Consider the following 18,898-nt stretch of genomic DNA (forward strand, 5'->3'; position numbering starts at 1 on the left):
AAAATAAAATAAAATAAAATAAAATAAAATAAAATAAAATAAAATAATAAAATAAAATAAAATAATAAAATAAGCTCCACAAGAAAACAAACAAACAAAAATGAAACAAGATTCCATTTGAATTCTGTTTTCTTTTTAAACAATGATTTCTAGGCAGCTTGGTACAAATTAACTGATCATCTACTATTTCCACCATTTGTGGAACAGATATTAACAACACACGTACTATTCTGAGGCAGTGATATGAGGTTTCATGTCTTGAGCTATGAAAATATAAATCAACAACAGTTTCGATAACACTTTCATGATTCTTAATTAATAGTGACCACAGTAACACTGTTTTGATGTCACAGACTGATTTTCTGTAAACCTTCATTAAAAAACTGGGGACCTCTATCATCAGACATACAACAGACAGGACTTCTGTTTTGACGTGGTTTAAAGAAAAAAAAAAAAAAAAACAAAAAAAAAAACCAAAATGAATCAAAAAAATGTGACACAGGTCAAATTTCATGTGGCATTCCGCTTAGGGAGAACACTGATTTCAAGAAGGGCTTTACTTGATTTTAAAGGGCTTTACTCAGGATTTTAAGTTTTAAAACAGGAAAAAAAGAAAGTCCTATATGGCAGAACATCTATTGTAATGGTCTCCTCTTTCTTAGGAGGCTGCCATGAAGGGATGGCACCTCTGTCAATTGTTTTACAAGTTCAAGTCAAAAAAATAATAATGAAGCATGATATTTTCTGGTGATCATCCCAGGCAATAATAAGGGACTGGTGCACTATGGTGGAACTTCATGCCCAGTGTTGGAGAGCTAGGAAAACATAGCCAGAATTTTGTCCTTGGGGAAGGACTTCTGAAAACTAAGCTACACCAAAAAAGGGGGGAGATAAGTTACCGCTGCTGTGCACTGAAAGTTGCAATATATAGAGAATGGAAAAGACTTCAGAAGTATGTTCATAATATGAAGTTTCTCAGGGATTTTTCCTTATTGTGTATTGAGCTTTCCCTCCTAGTCATACGAGGCTCTACTTCTTTGCACATCCTTACATGATATTTCTACCGGATAAATTATCTGAAGTATTTTCCTCATTTGGTTTTCAGAATTTGATGAAATGAGTAAGAGAGAGAGGATTTGAAACAATTAGAATATTTCAGTTGGAAGGGTCCTACAAAGATCATCAAGTCCAACTGCCTGACCTCTTCAGGGCTAATCAAAAATTAAAATATATTAATACAGAAATTGTACAAATGCCTCTTGAACTCTGGCAGGCACAGAACATCAACCACTTTGCTATGAAGCTTGTGCTTCCTAGGGTGTTTGACCATTCCTATGAGAAATAATTTTTTCCTCGTATCTAGTGTGAACCTTCACTGGTGAAGTTTTGTGCCATCCACTCACTTTCTATCATGATTTAACAGGAAGCAGAGCCCAGTACCTCCATTTCCCATGCTTAGGGTACTACAGGCCACCTCTCAGCCTCCTTTTCACCAGACTGGATAGCTCAAGTGTTTTCATCCTGTTCATGAAAGACATGTCTTCCAGCCCTTTTGTTATCCTTGTTACCCTTTTCTGGACACTTTCAAGGGCCTTAAGTTCCTTTTCACAGTGTGTAGCCCAGAGCTGTACCAGGGGTGAGACTGCACCAATGCTAAATATAGTGGGACAACCACCTTTTTCTGGCCAGCTGACTGTGCTGTGTTTAAAAGACCTCAAAATATAGTTTGTTCCCTTGGCTGCTCATGCTGAACTGCTCTTACCATCACTCCCTCACTGCCCGGTTGGTCTCCTTCTGCTCATTTCTGAGTCTGTATCAGTGTTCTGTAACTGTGTTCAGTACTACTCCATCCCAGGTGCAGTACTTGGCATCTCCCTTTGTTGACCTTTATGTCATTAATGATTGCCCAATATTCCAAATTCTCTAGATCCCTCAACAAGGCCTCTCATCTCTCCAGAAACTCAACAGCACCTCCCAGTGTAAATATCATCAGCAAAACTGCTGAGGTTGCATTCCACTCCTGCATCCAGATCATCAATAAAAATGTTGAACAGAACATACTCTAGGATTGAGTTCTGGGAAACATCACTAATGACAGCCAGCCAGATGTAGCCCTGTACACTTCAACACTTGGAGTTTAACTGTTGAGCCAGATCATCACATAACATAGCATGAATCTTTCTACCTCACAGCTAGACAATGTCTCCAGAATATGAGGGACAGTATAAAAGGCCTTACTGAATTCCAGGAAGATTACACCTACTGCCTTCCTTTCCCTCTAAGTGAGTGTATTCATTGTGGAAGGATATCAAACTACTAAGGCAGGACTTAGTCACCCCTGGTGACTACTAGGTTTGATAATAGTTTTATTCTTTAAATGCCTTTCAATAACTGCCAGGATAATATCCTTAATTTTCCAGGGACTGAGGTTAGACTGAAAGATCTGACATTTCCTGAATCTTCTCTCATACTCTTTGTAGACAGATACAACATTGACAAGGTTTCAATCAGCAAGATTCTCCTCAGATCACCAAGATTTTCGTTAAATTGTTGAGAATCCACCTATAACATTCTCTACCTCTTTCGGTATTATTTCAGTACTCTGAAATTAATGTTAGGCCCCATGGATCTCACTGGATCCTCCAATCTGAATTTCTGCCCTGCTTGCTTGATTTGCAATGCAATGAGATTGCCTGCCTGCTCCTGTGGTTTTAAAAGGTGTTTCTTAAAAAGGATCAGCTCTCATAACCAACTCAAAGCTCCTAAAGCTGTCTGAGTAGTTGAAAGTTTGTTCTCTTAAAATCCAGGTTGGCAACCTTTTCCTTATACCAGAAATTTTGAACTCAACTATTTTATAATAACAGCCTCCCATCATCACATCTCCCACAAGACAATTTCTATTCTCAAACAACAGGTCTAGGAGGACGTCTTTTCTAGTTTGCTTAGTAAGTACTTGTGGCACGAAGAAGGAAGTTATCTTCAATATGTTTTAGGAATTTTCCAGCCTGTGCAGCTGTATGGTATCTTTGGTTTATGTCTGGGAAGTTGAAATCTCCCATAACGGTGAGAGCAACCACGCCCAAGATTTCCCCTAACTGCCTACAGAATAATTCATCCATGAAATCTTCCTGGGTCAGTGTTGGTAGTAGATATCCACAATGAAATCTGCTTTGCTATTGCTCCCCTTAAACCCTCACCCAGAGGCTCTCTACTACATCACCCTTAACAGCTGTTGTAGGCGACAAACAGCAATGGCTATACAGTCTAATCTCTCCCTTACGTACAGTGAAACACTTCCACGTTACCTGCCCTGCCTGTCCCTCCTGAACAGCTGATAACCCTCCATTCCAGTACTCCAGTCATGGGATTCAATTCACCAAGTTTCACTAATACCATTACTATCATAGCTCTGGAAAAAGATCAAAGGTTCCAGTTCTTCCCATTTGTTCCTCATACTGTGTGTGCTAGTACAAAGATATTTCAGATATGCTCCTAACAACAACTGTTACTAAACCACTTCTTGATCCTTACAAACTTGCTTCTCTTCTTCTTGTTAGATCAGTAATCAAAAAAAAGCTTTGGGAAGATCTGTAGGCTGTAGCTAAGCAGACTGCATAAGTTAATTAAGCAAGCTTATTGTCAGTAGGCTTATATTTTATACAAGGATGGGGTGGGGGAAGTCCATTCCTTCACTGCAAAAGTTTAATATCTGTGAATCAAAAAACAAAGCAGAAGTTTGAAGACCTATGCCTTTAGGATGCTAATGTCACTACTATTGAAGTTAATAAAAAATAACATCAGTGTGAAACTAAAACTGTTTTTATACGTCTAGCTTCAGGTATGAATCTATACACAGTAACAGCAGAACTGCTGAGTAAATCCATTTTCTTTTAGATTAGAAGCTAAGATTCGCTTTAACAGTATTCTTTGAATTTAATTCTAAAGTTGTTAAACCAAATAATAACAACAAAAAACAACCAACTGAATTGGAGATAAAATTATTTCCTAGTTATCAAAGCATGAAAGAAAGTGCATATATATCACAAAATTTTATGGGAGTACATATTTTAGTACACAGAGGTGCCTTCCTGAAAGTATATTTTGATTACTGTTTACCAGGAAAGAAATGTATATATTCAAACATAAAAGGAAAACTTGTCTTAAATTTTCCTAGGACTTATCAACAGCATCAAGCTGGTAGCTTTGTTCATAATTGAGTGAATACCAAAAGGAACACACATTATGATTCCTTATGAGAAATTATATTGTAAGAAAAAAAAAAAAAAAAAAAGTCCAGGACTGATCTGAAGAAATAATGTATGAAATCAGAGAATTAGATATGCATATCTTACCGTTAAAATAAATATAACTAATGAGAAGAAGTTCAGTAAGCGGATCAAGGTTATTTATGAGGTCCTTGATTTTCCCATTGGTTCTTTCTGCTACATAACCATTGATCTTCGTCTGGGCTTGATCAGACCTCTTGAAGTTCATAGGATAAATTTCACCTTCATAGAATTCTCTGAGGTTATTCAGAAATCTTTGTTGTGGTTTCAGTCGATCAAGTACAAACAGGACATTTCCCATATTAAGCTGAAAGCCCTCATTCTTTCTGTTTACCATTTGTATGAGTTGACGATAACCTTCATGGATTTCATTTTCAGAAATCTCACGTGGATTAAAGTGAAGGACCCTAAGAATCTGTGCCAAAGTATCAGACCTGGCACCAAGAGTCAGCATTGCAAAGGCAGTAGAGATGCTCAAAGGAGAGAAGAAAATATTTCCACTGTTTTCATGAGAAGAAATCTCTTTGTAGAAGCAACAAGCAAACTGACAAACACGGATCCCTACAGCCTGCTGTGGCATGTTTCGGTTTTCTTTTCCTCTTTGATTTTGGTTTCTTACAACTTGGTGATAAGGCTCATAGGGATAAATGTTGGAATGAATCCCAACAACTAAAAGGCAGAGGAACAGTAACAGCTTCATGTTTCTATAAATCTGTAAAAGAAGAAAATAAAAATGAAATCTGTCTTACAAATTTTTTTACCTCATGCTTTTCAATAAATCTGTCCTTTCACTGTACAGATCTGGCTTGGTACCAGTTACTCCAAGCCATTTTAATTCAAATGATATCAGCTTTCTATTTCAAGGAAGTAGGTTTTGGAAAATTACTCAATCCACTGAAGAAGTTATGAAACAATGAAAATTAAAATCAAAGCAAAGCAATATGAAAGGCACCCTCATTAAGGTTAGGCTACTTTTCCTTTGGAACGGTTTTATTTCCAGCATTCTATTTTTAATGTGATTTTAAGTGTTAAAAGTCCTTTAAGTCATAAGCACAGGTCTCCAGAACAGAGGATAAGGGAGCCGTCAATGCTGATTAATTACAGTTAGCATGATGAAAAATTCAAAGTAAAGGAAACACGTAGTATTCCTCCATTGTGACAATTAATGTTACACGCAATTTTAAATGGGCTGTGGGTAAACATATAAGCAGACACCAGAGAGAAAGTAAATGAGTTAGTTAATGAGGAAGTGATGAGCATTTTCTGTGATTCCTTAAAGCTTGACTAATTAAGCACTATTTAAAAAAAAAAACTGCCACACATCTTTGAGCAATTACAGATTTATCGAGACCATGGACATACAGTGTTGTTCATTAAAAAAGTGTGCCTACAGCATGCAAAGGTTTAGATAAATGACCAAACCAAATCACCTAAAAATCAGAAACAAACAAAAATTAGAGAAACAGGAGAACAATTTGAAAACAATCTTGACTTTACAATCAAAAATAAAGTGAAAAGTGACTTCAGCACAGAAGGATGCAATGGCAAAAAGCAAAGATGAATGAGTGAACTCTAGAGGAATAATACTAAAACATATCCATAGAATAGGAAAGCCTTTTTCAAAGTAGTGCATAAAAACCATCCATTCACTTCTGCATACTATGAAGTTCAGAAACAAATCTTAATGGCACTGCACAAGGTTCAATGACTTTTTTTGAGAGAAGAAAGTAAAGACATGGAACGAAACTGGAAATCAAAAGCATCTTCCTGTGGCATATTACTACTTTACCTACAAAATCATTAATAAAATAAAGTACTCCCCAGAGAAAAATACAAAGAATTCTGAGGGTGAAACATAAGTTAAGTGTCTGATTTGGAAAGAGAAATAGTATTTAGGCTTTCATATCTTATAAAATCATGATGCCTTGTTGAATTTTTATCCAACCATGATCTTTCATTTGTGTTCTCCACATTCTCATATACCTTGTTTCTCCAAAATTCGGCAAACTTAGAATGCTGATCTCCACTACAGTGTATGTTACATTCTTTGAATATTGTGGTTACAGCAATGGTACTATTGCTAGGAAGGACAAGAACCCCATGCCAAAACACTTTTGGTCATCATTCACTTTTATGCCTAGAACACATTTAAAACAGTACTTTTTGATTTGTTAGTGACTTGCTCTACTGTCACTCATACTCCTTTAACTCTATCTTTAGTACTTTTTTTCTGAATTCTCTAGAAACTTTAGAGAGCAAAACATAAATCTCTACTTTTATATTATTTCACGCACATCATTTGTTATTTATCACCTTTTTGCTTCATTGAACTCTAAAACTTTTCAATGTGCAGTCTTTTTAAAGAGGGAAATGCTATACAAATGAGCTCTCATAGAGGACTAATCTTACATATTTAAAAATAAAGTAACAAAACAATACAAAAAGTTTAAATTGCAGTCTGATTGAGAACAATATAATTTCTCAAATGATTAATCAGAAATTGTTGTAATATTTGACAGTTCTTCCACAGCAAAAAGATGCATGACTTACAGTGCAGTCAAAAGGGTCTCCTGTAGTGTTCACCAGGTCTGCACAGGTCCTTGCTCAGTTGTTTATGCTGCTGAACACAGTGCAGGGTATCCTCTAGCAAAGGTTAAGATCATCTAAGGGCTATGACTCACACATTATAATTTTAGAGATTAGGCAGAGCAAACAATGTTGAAACTAGTTTTACTGGACACCTAACTTTGCTGAATATATGTCTCACATGTGACATTTTATTATTCATGAATATGTGATTGCTCTGGTTAGATTCAAAACTGTTTTCATCGAACTGAACTTACTGATTTTTCTTATCACAACACATTTCAACTGCCAAAAATCTGTTGTTTTTTTTTTTTTCTATAATCAAGAGAATCAACAGAAATAATTACAGTTAAAGGTCTTGAGCATCATTTCCAATTACTATAGCATTGCTGCCACAAGGACTAGACTTAACGCCCTGGAATAATTCATCTTTTTGTGAATCAGCCTGATTGTTTGTATCTTGAAAATCCGTGTCGGGGCATGATTCTCCCCAGACAAACTCAGTGATGGTTCTAAAAGATGCAGAGCTTAAAACACTGTTTTGCTACTTCTGCAAATGCAGCCATAGGTGTATCCGACTATCCACTCCCACATGGAGAAAGCACTGGCAGCATGACCTGCTATGGCAACTCCAGGGCCACTCACACAGCTGTGTGCCCAAACACAAAGAATGTGGCCGGGATGCTATTATACATAGGTGATCCCAGGTACAAGTATGGCCTGGGGACAGGGGGCGGAAGCCTAAGAACGTGGGTGTTAAATAGAACAAGTCTTTAGACCAGCTTACTATCTTGGTATCTGGTTTGCAGGTAGCAGGCCACTCTGATCATTTGCCAAAATCATCTGTGTTAGATCAGACAGCCCAGCACCCTGAGCTCAGCCCTATTCACTACAGTGAACCACTGCCATTGCTGTGGAAAGTTGGTGGGAACAGTGACAGCAGTGTTGAACAGGGAACATCTGTAGATCATGTAGTGTAACCTCTTGCTCAAAGCAGGACCAGCTGTAGCAGTTTGCTCAGGACTGTCTTAACTATGATAAAGACAGCACAATCTCTCTGAGCAACCTTTTTCAGAGTTTGACCAGGTTTTCTCACAAATTTAGGTGGAATTTATTTTATCTTAATTTGTGCTCAATGCCCCTTGTCCTGTCACTGAGAAGAAGGTAGTGTTTTCTTTGCTCCTCCCATCACAAATCAAGTATTTATTAGATGGCCTTTTCTTCTCTGAGCTTAACAATTCCAGCACTCTCAGTTTCACCATATATGTCAGATCGCTTTTCTTACCCACTACTAGAGCAATACCAGTGTACTCATGTTCTTGTACTGGAGCCCAGCACTAGACATGGCACTCCAGATGTGTGTTCCATGAATGAGTAGAAGGAAAGCATCATCCACTTTGACTAGTGATAATCTCCCTCATGAAGCCAAGTCAAGATACTCTTGACCTTCTTTGTGAAAAGTGCTCATTGGTGGCTCATGCTCAGCTTGGTGTCTGCCAGAAACACCAAACCCTCAAACACAATATCTCATGTCTCCATTTCAAGAATTGGGATAACGTTTGTTCTCTATTTCCCTTTAAAATGCAAGCATTTTAGGAGAGGGAAGAACTTTACACAAAAATAGGTGGAGTTCTGATCTCAGTGTTCCATCTCCAAGCACCATTGAAATACTAACCACAACAATAGCTCTGTAATATTTTCTGGCAGGCAAAAATGCAAACAGTGAAAGTTGTTGATGATTACAACCTATCAAGCAACTCAGCAGATTGGGAAAAATAAAACAAAACAAAACAAAACAAAAAAAAACACCTCTTGCTTATGAAGTCAATCTTGAGAAATAAAATGCTTCGTGGTTGTATACTGGACACACAAATAATGTGTTCTTCAGGCATAACATTCATTTGAAAGAGTATTTGGGATATCATTTTTACTGTTCCTTGTGTAAGAGCCAGGAATCTCACTTAGAACTAACTTTTAATAATGGGCTACAGCTTTCATAGTGTATGAAAGGTGATTTCTGATGAAGAAAGGAAGGAAGCCTAATTAAATACAGACGCCATGCTAATGACAAGGTGATGGATGAATGACTAAGCTAGATTTGCACACACCTACACCACACCTCAGGACACTTGTAAGGAGAAAGCCTGGCAGTGAACAGGGAAAAGTCTGCCTACAATTGAAAAAGAAATTGAAAGAAGACAGAGAAAATTGATGCTGGATCAATGTACATGAAAAATGTGAATCTCTTGCTACTAGCATAAAAGAAAATCCAAACACTTTTCATATTTTTCTAGAGTAAAGCCATCAGTCCTTCATGTGAAAAGAGGGGTAGCAGTTTCTGACTCAATCGTACAATGCACATGATGAAAAACTTCAACTATAAACAATTAGTTAAATTATAATTATAAGTAGAATACTGATTTATAAAGAATTCAGCCATTTTGTGTAATTTTGAAAACCGGATATTCCAGAGTAACACTGAATATTTTGAAGATACAATGTTAATAGTGAAAGAGGAGATTCCCTCAACTATACTAGGAGCTTTTCAAAAAGTTCTCAAACAAACTGGCACTGAATTGCCATACGTAATTAAGTTCCAGATGGAAGTACTTAGTATATCTGTTTTGAACAAAGATAGTAAAATCAAGGGGCTTATTTATCTGGAGTTCCTCTCTACAATACCCAGTAAGGTAGGAAGGAAGGGAAGGTAGGAAGAAGGGAATTCTACTCCATAAACAAGGCCACAAAGCCTCTTTAACTTTGCTAAACCGCAGATACCAGGCGTGTACATACATTCAAAGTGATGGAAAAATGTCTTAATTTGTTGTCCATTGAAACTAAAGCACTTTTTCATAACGATAATTAAAAAGGGAGGCAACAGGGACTGGAAAACAAGTTTATCTTATGTTGTACTTTTCTGGAGCTGCCAGGACTTTCTTCTGAAGATTTAACAGGGAAAAGTGTACAGCCTATAAAATGAGGATGCTTATACCCAATTTAGAATACTGGTCCCTTGTAATAACAAAATATTGCCTTTTAAAAGTGTTTCAGAGCTTGTAGGATTTGTAAAAAACAATTGCCCAGTAGGTAGAGCACTGCAGAAGATTTACAGAAGCAGAAATCACTTCAAGACATCCCTGTTTAGTTACGGGTTTTTAGCAATCCTTTTAAACCCAGTATTCCCTCCCAGTAAATCCATTCTACTACACAGCAACAAGAGGAAGAAACAAAACAAAACAAAACCAACCACCAAAGACCAAAATGTTCTCTTTACTTTGCTCTCTTCTTGTCAACATGTTACCGTTACTTTAATTATCACAAAATGCGTGGATGTAGGTAAAGATATGTAACTATCTTACAACACAGGTTTTTGTTTATTTATGTCAACATCCTCAAATTCTGTCAGTTTTTCTTCAGGAAATGAGAGAAGTGACTGTGGTTTGGTAGCTCTTCTCTCTCCTGCCCAGCCTTCCATTTCTTTCTCTGGAAAGGAAGCAGGGAAGTATCCTACCCATCCTCTCTTGACATGCTTTGTGCTGCTGAGGATTCAATGTTCTAACTTGACAGAGCCATACCATACTCCTGAGTCTTCTCTACTCTTTTGGCTATTCTTGCTTTCCTAGCCACAAATAAGAACTCCAGGAAAGTAAACAGAAAGAGTAAGGAACATCCTCAGTACGATACCTCTCCAGAGGACAAATCGCCCTTCTTTCCACATAATCCTAGCCTCAAATTTGGTGTCCTGACAACTCCCTATTCTTGTGCTCCTTCAAATCACTCACCCAGCCCTCCAAGTATCAACACTGTTCCAACCACCACCTCTTCCAATGACTCACTGCAAGTATTCTTCATCTTCTCTAACTTCTCTTGTCATCACCTTCAGCATCAACTTTTTTAGCATCATAAAAGCTAAAATGAGAACATGAAGAGGTGAGGCTGTAGAGAAGTAGGGGTTCATCTTGGGAGACTTCATTGTGGCCTTCCAGTACCTTAGGGGAACTTGTAAACAGGAGGAAAACTGACTTTTTACACAGCCTCATAGTGAAAGGACAAGACGGAATGGTTTTATACTAAAAGAAAGGAGATTCAGGTCAGATATTAGGAGAAAATTTTTACTCAGAGCACAGTGGAGCACTGGCACAAGCTGCTCAGAGAAATTGTGGAAGTGTTCAAGGCCAGGTTGGATGGGGCCCTGAGCAGGCTGATTTGAGTCAACACTGTCTTTTTGTCCAGAAAGACCAGTGGTATCTTGGGATTCATTAGAAAGATTATGGCCAGCAGGTCAAGGAAGAATGTCCTCCCCCTTTATTCTGCCCTGGTGAGGCCACATCTAGAATACTGTGTCCAGTTCCGAGCTTCCCAGTTTGAGAAAACAAGGATATTATAGAGAAAGTCCAGTAAAGGGTCACAAAAATGATTAGGGGCCTGGAGCATTTAGGAAAGTTTGAAAGAGATGGGACTGTTCACCCTGGAGAAAACTGAACTTCTTTGAGGGTTACAGAGCCCTGGAACAAACTGCCCAGAGTGACTGCGGTGTCTCCTTCTCTGAAGATATTCAAAACCTGTTCTGTTGTGTGCAACCTACTATAGGGAACCTGCTGTACCAGAAGGATTGGACTATGTGATCTCCTGAGGTCCCTTCCAACCTTTGTGATTCTGTGACCTAGTAGATGGGTCCTTGCTCATTCCAACCTTACCCCCAGCAGGGAATTTGGAACTAGGTCATCTTTAAGGTCCCTTCCAACCAAAGACAGCCTGTTTCTATAATGATTCTACATACAGAGAAGAAGTTGGCAACAGTTTGTCTCAAGAAAGCTGAAGAATCATCACTTTGAAGATATCTAGTGTTTGTTTACTGCCTAAGGTTTCTCAAAGACAGAGAATTGTTTCTTCCACTAAATTAGTTCCCATCTACCTCAGCAGCTCTTTCAGCTGTATATGACTTTACGGCTACCAAAGAAAAGCCCTTTTCTTTTTATCTTATTAATTTATCTGTCTCATACTTCATGTTTTTTGTGATTCCAATGCTTTGCACTTACAAATTTTTATGCTCCATCTTTTGTGAAATTTTATGATGCTTAGATTTTTGTCAGAGAAAATCTGCATAATACTTTTTCCTCTTAATTCCAGCTCTCTCATGGTCCCCAAACACTAATACTTTGATAGCAGACATAAAAGTTAGTGACTTTCAATGGTCAGTACTCACTGTCAGCTGTTGAAATTTTAATTAAATTGGGAAACAAAACCATCACAGGGAAGAAAATCCCTCTATATTCAAAATAGATTCACAACTCAGCACAAAGAGGAAACTTTCAAGTAAATAAATCATACATAGACAACCTCCATCCTCCCCAGTACCCTCTTCCATTTTTCCTCCACTTCTTCCTTCCAGTTTTGGCCTCCCTTGTGCAAGGCATTATGCCTCAAAAATCACAAAATTAAAGAATTTAATGTCCTGCAGATTGTCAGATTAACGGAAATTCCAAGTCATAGTACTATTACATGACACTAATAACATGCATCTGAAGGAAAAAAAAGAGTCTGTAATCCAAATTCTAATATATTTTTAATCAATGTATTTCAAGGTGCTTCATATTATCACAGCTACATCAACATCTGTTTTGAGAATATATAGACAGCCGTGTATTATGTCAGTACAAATAACAGAAACCAGAGAAGAGAATGACCAGAAACCAGATGAACAGAAACCAGAGAAGAGACGAGAATGAGTTGTAAGAAGAGACATGATCAAGTTCAGATACACTTGGTTAAACGATGAGCTATGAAAATTCTGTAAACAAATGTAAAAAATATGTTACTTTTTAAGAGCGTGGGGAGGAGAACTTGAGAGATTATCCTAAAAAGAGAAAGTAGGGATGAAAAGAAAACTTTCCATTTTGGGGCCTAGTTCTAGAGACTGTTATTCCTTGCAACGTATTGTTTAGTAGTACCAGAACTGAAAGCAAGATAATTGAGGCAGTGATGTGCTGCTGAAATCGTTTAGACCTCTAGAAGTCAGGCTAATTGTGCTGCTGTTGTGTTACTGCTCAGATGTGACAATTCAGCTCTACCCAGCAAAGTGATGTGCAATACACTCATGGTAATTTATTAAGAACAAACTTAGATGACAAGCATGAAATAAAGTTCCCTGAATTGAACATAAACACCACCTCTTTCACCAAAAGTATCCTTTTGGATAGACTTAAAAACAAATAGAAAGCTCAGAAAGGAAACTCTATTAGAACTGAGAATTGGCCCTAGATAGCAGTTCCGGCATTTCTCTAAGGGAAATTATATGGACCAGAATTAAGTTGGAAAACAAAAACAGTACTTTACACACTCTCTTTCAGACATGCCTGAGAATCCAAAGAGCTACCAAAAACAAAACTCCAACCACAAAGACACATTTTGGAAAGCAGCGTACATCAGGGTGCCAAGCAGCATGACTCCACTGCTCCTGATACCTGAACTAGCTTGTCCAGGGCTCTCTAAGATATTTCCATAAGCAGCTGCTTTGCACAGTAGAAATAATCTAGGAAGTAAGCAAATCTGGCAAGCCTAGATCACGATGATGCATCCTGTGACAATGAGCCCAAGGCAATACAGATGTTACCATGTGAAAAAGGAACTAAACATATAACTGATTACAAAAATATGGAAGAATTTACAAGCTATAGCAGTTGTGTATTATTGTAAGGTATTTATTCTTTCAGAGTAATTCAGAAAACTTTTTCATAGAAACACTAGTCAACATCACACCAGGAGATGAATTAGTGATAACTGGAAAAAACAGAGATCACTGTAAATTGTATCTTGGTACATAGATCCATGTACAGATTGAAACTGCAACTAAAGAAAAGCTTTGGGTAGTAAAAATTGAACAGGTAAAATTCAAGCTCTGCAGCAACAAACTCGTGTGCACAGAGATTGTGTGAATTAGAGGTATGGGTAAATAAATGAAGGAAAAATTATGTACTCTTCTCTAGATGTCGAATCTGCAAAAATACATTGTGCCCTTGGACTCATAAAGGCAGTGAAGCAAAAAGGGAAATGGCATAGAACAACTGAGAAAAAACTTCAGTGCATCTCCTAGAACAGAGCTCTCACTGGAACAGAGATTAGATCAGTGAGCTAATCCCTCAACAGAACACACTTTGGACTTAAATAAATGTAATTCTTAATGGGAATATTTCATACTGCAGCAAGCACTTGTATGAAATTGCAGGGGAAGATTTATTTACCCTTGCTGGAAAAATGTTATATTTTTTGAAATGATTATTTTTTCACTTCTGTAAAACAGCCTTTGAGCAAAATATCACAGCAATGCAGATAGTAGTTCTATTGGTTCATTGCATAGCCCACTGTTCAGCAGACACGCTATTTCCAGCTACAATATTGCAAATATTTGCAGTTGTATTCAGAAAGTTAAACTCCATTATCTCCATTCTGACAGACTGAAAATTGAGCTCTGATCTGAACCTTGCACTATTTAGTAAGAAGCAAATAAATGGACAAGCTAGAATACGCGATACGTGAAATTTAACTTAGCAGAAATCAGACAATTAGAATGCTTCTAATGTCCTTAAGCTACAGTCAAGGGAACCATAGGCCCATACGGTTGTAAATAAATGGAATTTTTCTTTCAGGCTGTATCCACCACTTTATGCTCTTGATATAAATCAGTTACAAAATGATCACAATGAACATGTGTTCAGCGAGCTAAGGAAAACATTATCCAAGCATAAACATTCTTGATCAGTATCAAATGTCTCCAAGTGCCAAAAGGAAGATGAACAAGATACTTAGGATATGTTGCTTTTCCTGAAAAGGTTTCTGTTAGTCAGTGTAGTCTAAAGAAAATAAACTCTAATACAATAAAAAATCAGAAGCAATATCATCAATACTGGAAGAGATAGCTACAGGTCCAGAGGGTAAAGCACATCAGAGATTTACCAAACTTGGTCAACTCATCTGATAAACTACTTCTGAGTTACTGGAACTATTTTCAACATCATTGCATAGCTAATACATTTGAGGTGGAGAGAAAGATTGAGTACTGAAAATTGTTCCCATGATGACTGAGCTCAGTAGACACAGAAAAAGTGGGGTGTAGCATGGAGTGAGCAGTGTGAGCTAGAACTGAGGCAATAAAAGAAAAGGGAATTGCCTTCACCTTAATTACCATGTATTAGATGATATACGCTTCAAATGATTCAGCTCAATTGTTACACAAATACTTTTTTTTCTCCCAGCAATTTGTGGAAATCTTCAAAAGCTAAATATACCTTTAAACCTATTTGGAAAAAGAGAGTCTGTAACTGTATCAGCACTAGACATGAGAAATTTGGCTGACTGAAGAGATTCTGTGGAGACACAACAGCACATCAGTGTTGTATTGTAGATGCTATGCTTCTCACTTTGCTGAAATGAGCATTCAGTATCCTTGCTTTGATCCATTGCTCTGCAAACAGCATGCCCCTTTTCAGATCCTGCAATATACTGACCCCACCTCACCATGCTGAGCACTTAAGCAACTTTCTCTGCCACCTCATATATCTGCCAAGCACATGCCTGAGCAGTATATCTCTTTGATGGAGTGACATTTGGACAAATCTTCTCTCCATTTTGAAGTCTAACACATATGGATACCAGAACGTTGTTTGGTAGGAAGAGGTTCAGAGCATCACAAGGGGAGAGACACACCTTCCAGAGGAAGAAAGGAGAAAACAGCAAGTATCTTGGTTTTTGTCAGGTCTGACACCAACAGACACATACCTTTTTTACCTCTTAAGCCAGGCATTGAAGAAATATATATGTGTGTGAATGCACATATTTAAAAATTGCTTAACAATGGGCTGTGGTGTCAAAGAAAAGAAAAAAGCAACAGTTGCTTAAGAGCTGTTAAGTCAAGAGACGCTTTATAATAGCTAGTAAAGCAGGAAGATCTTTGGCAACCGCAGGAAGGAAAAAAATGCACAGGAACTCACATTTTGGATTGGTCCAGTAGTGGCTACCGCTTCCTGAAAAGGACCTCATTCAAGCAAGCTGATGACAGCAGCAGCCTTTCTCCCCAGTTTCAGCAGGTGCTGAGTGGTGCTGTGAGATCCACTGCACACCAACATGCTTCCTGACCATCTACAAAGCAAGCTGCTGCTCACAAACTGTTCCATGGCAAAAGAATGCTAAAAAATTGCATTTGCCTCAGCCACCACCTGGAGCAATCTCATGACATTGTCTCTGAAATTCTGTGAGACTTTGGCAGCCTACTTATGTTTCTGAAGGACAAAAGGGAAACCCAAATGAGGTCAGAGAAGAAAACTCCAAATGTTGTCATTTTCTCAAAGCTGTTTAAGAAATCAAGTTTCAATCTCTTGGAGTTTCCTTCAGGTATCATAAGTTCAGTTTACAATTTGCCATTGCAGTGGTTTCCTGAACTTATGGGAGTTAGAATAGGTCACTGCAAGACAAACAAGGATGCAAGTTTGTAGGTGCTGTGTAGTCTCTTGTAAAGCTCTGTGTATATTCTCAAAACCTCCAGTTAAAATGCCCTTCCACGCAGGAGTAGGTTATCTCTTACTTATAGCTGGGTAACAGTGAGACTAAAGCATGGTATTTTGGGCTGTGTCAAGTGAGGTAGCTCTCACATTATAAAGCAGACACAACACATAGAAAGAACAGGAATCAGCTCCTGCTTTTGTGGTTACTAGGTTAGTTTTTACTGGCTCTTGAGAAAATATGTCGTACAGTCACATATAAAAAGGTACAGTAGTGCTATTTTTCTCATCAAGTCATGGTTAATGTATATTTCTGAGTAACTCTGAGTGGTGAAACGCATATTTTATTCTTCTGCCAGTTTTGAAGTACTTACCTAGTGGGTTTGGAAGCTCCCTTCCTTTCACAGCTCTTCTAAAGTTACAATTCCCATTTTTGCTCTTTCCTGAAAGAGAACCTGTGTTTGCTCAAGCACACACTCTCTAGATAGAGCAATCACTGTCAGAAGTCTCTTCCATGATAAGATTTAACAGGAAGGCATACATAGAAATGCCAAAAATTTTGTCAGAGCCTATGTCCCATTTTCAAATTGGAAATGAATTCAAGGAGATCCATTTTCAAAAGTATTTAAGTAAATTAAACAAAGACATTTGAGTTTTTGTCAGTGTGTATCTAGATTAATAGTAAATTTGAATACTTTAGAACAGGGTAGCTGTTATTTTTATGATCACGTCCATTTCTGAACAATTTTTTTTTCATTCCAATATTTTCAGAAATCTTTTAGTTGAAAACTACTGTTCCAATGCTTTAAAGATTTGAGCTCTAAAATACTATTTTACTGAGATTTTATTACATTTATCAAAATTAAATTAAAGGAGATCAAAGTAATAAAAAGATAAAGGAAATCTGAAATTACAAATATTCTTCTAGCAAGTAGATACTCATAGTATGCAGTATTTAATAACTAAAGAGACACATATATACGGATTTTTCAACATTAACTATACACATGGATTTATTCAGGTTTATTTTATTATATAATTTCTGTTCTTCTGATTAATGAACCAGATGATATTTTCTTTAAAATATTATCATGTTTTGAAGAAAAAGCCATGATAATTTCTTTTAAAAATTGCAGTGCTAAACTCTGTAAAATGGGATAGAGATAAAATATCGTCCTTCATTTTAGAGGCAGAATTCCCTCTGAACTGTACAGTAATTCATGAATCATAATATCTTTAGCAGGGTATGTGGTGATAGAACAAGGGGAAATGATTTCAAGATCAAAGAGGTTGATTTAGGTTGGATATAAGGAAAAGGTCTTTTATAGTGAGAGTGGGGATGTACTGGAACACGTTGCCCAAAGACATGGTGGATGCTCCGTTCCTGAAGACTTTAAAGGCAAGGCTGGATCAGGCCCTGAGCAACCCGATCTAGCTGTGATGTCCCTGTTCATAGCAGGGAAGTTGGACTTGATGGCCTTCAGATGTCCTTTCCAATTCTAAAGATTCTATGATTAACTACCTATTTTGTCTTTGAATAAATCCATGATATCTCCAACTTACTTATAGAAATAAACTTCAGTACAGATCAACAGAAAATATAACTTGCCTAAAACATTCTTTACAAAATAATCCTGGTAGACATTTCACCCCACAAGGGGGTTTCAGAATTACAAATACACTGCGCTTTGCTTTTTACTAAGATGATACTGAGTACTGGTTGTAAGTAATGCCCTTTTAAACTTCCTTTCTGCTTATACAAGCGTCTGCTAAGATAAATGTATAACATGCAAACAAGTTGCTAAGAGATAAGACAGATTGTGAAATTATGGTATGTTGGCAATTGCTTGAATATCCATGTAATTTTACCCCCGTTGAGTGTAATGTAGTTTGCGTCTCAATGGATGGGAGGTAAAGACCTTACATATACCATAAAAAGAAGCCATTGGGTGGAGTAGACAACAAACTGTAAATCCACACCCCAACTTGTTTCATGTTAATTTACTTGCCTGATGAGAGACAAAACTAAATATATATGGTAAAGGCAAGATATTAAACTGTTGTAAATAACTGAAAAGTTAGAAACAGTATCCAAAAATTTAGCTCTGAACAGAGAGTTATTTGAAATGTTATTATTTTCTGTTTTATTAAAATTGAATGCTGATTTTAGATTCTTTTAACATAAATTCATGGTCTTAATTTCAAAAGAGAAGGTCAGATTTTCAAAACTTTTTGAGTTGGTCATTGCATGAAACAGAACACAGTACTGATCTCTCAGAAAGTGAAATAAAATAATTCCCTGAAAGATCTAGCAACCCTCTGTAGTAAAATGTAAATTCGATTTACAATTCTGGAACTCTGTCAGCTATGAAGATGCATTATTTTTAATGTTTTATTCTGATTGGTATACATATTTTATCAAGTAAACGAGCCAAAAAGAAAGAATTGAGGAGGTGTTTTTTATTTGCTTTGGGTTTATGACTTTTTTTTTCTACACTAAAAGAGTATATTTATCTCTATATATGTTCGTGT

The 18,898-nt window shown here is 37.1% G+C and overlaps 1 protein-coding gene across 1 annotated transcript in view; it reads right to left on the reverse strand.

Annotated features, from left to right (window-relative positions):
• The window catches only part of LOC122157662 (serpin A3-4-like), a 16,825-nt gene extending 5,980 nt beyond the window's left edge, over positions 1–10,845 (reverse strand). The window contains exons 1-2 of the mRNA XM_042813610.1: positions 10,709–10,845; positions 4,353–5,026 (exon numbers count right to left, since the gene is read on the reverse strand). Coding sequence (XP_042669544.1) covers positions 4,353–5,026; positions 10,709–10,845 — 811 coding nt within the window. The remainder of the gene's footprint in view (positions 1–4,352; positions 5,027–10,708) is intronic.
• Between the last annotated feature and the right edge of the window lie 8,053 nt (positions 10,846–18,898).

Source organism: Centrocercus urophasianus, unplaced genomic scaffold, assembly GCF_019232065.1.
Source record: "Centrocercus urophasianus isolate 14NV4802_14NV808 unplaced genomic scaffold, USGS_Curo_1.0 seq_14, whole genome shotgun sequence".
NCBI lineage: Eukaryota > Metazoa > Chordata > Aves > Galliformes > Phasianidae > Centrocercus > Centrocercus urophasianus.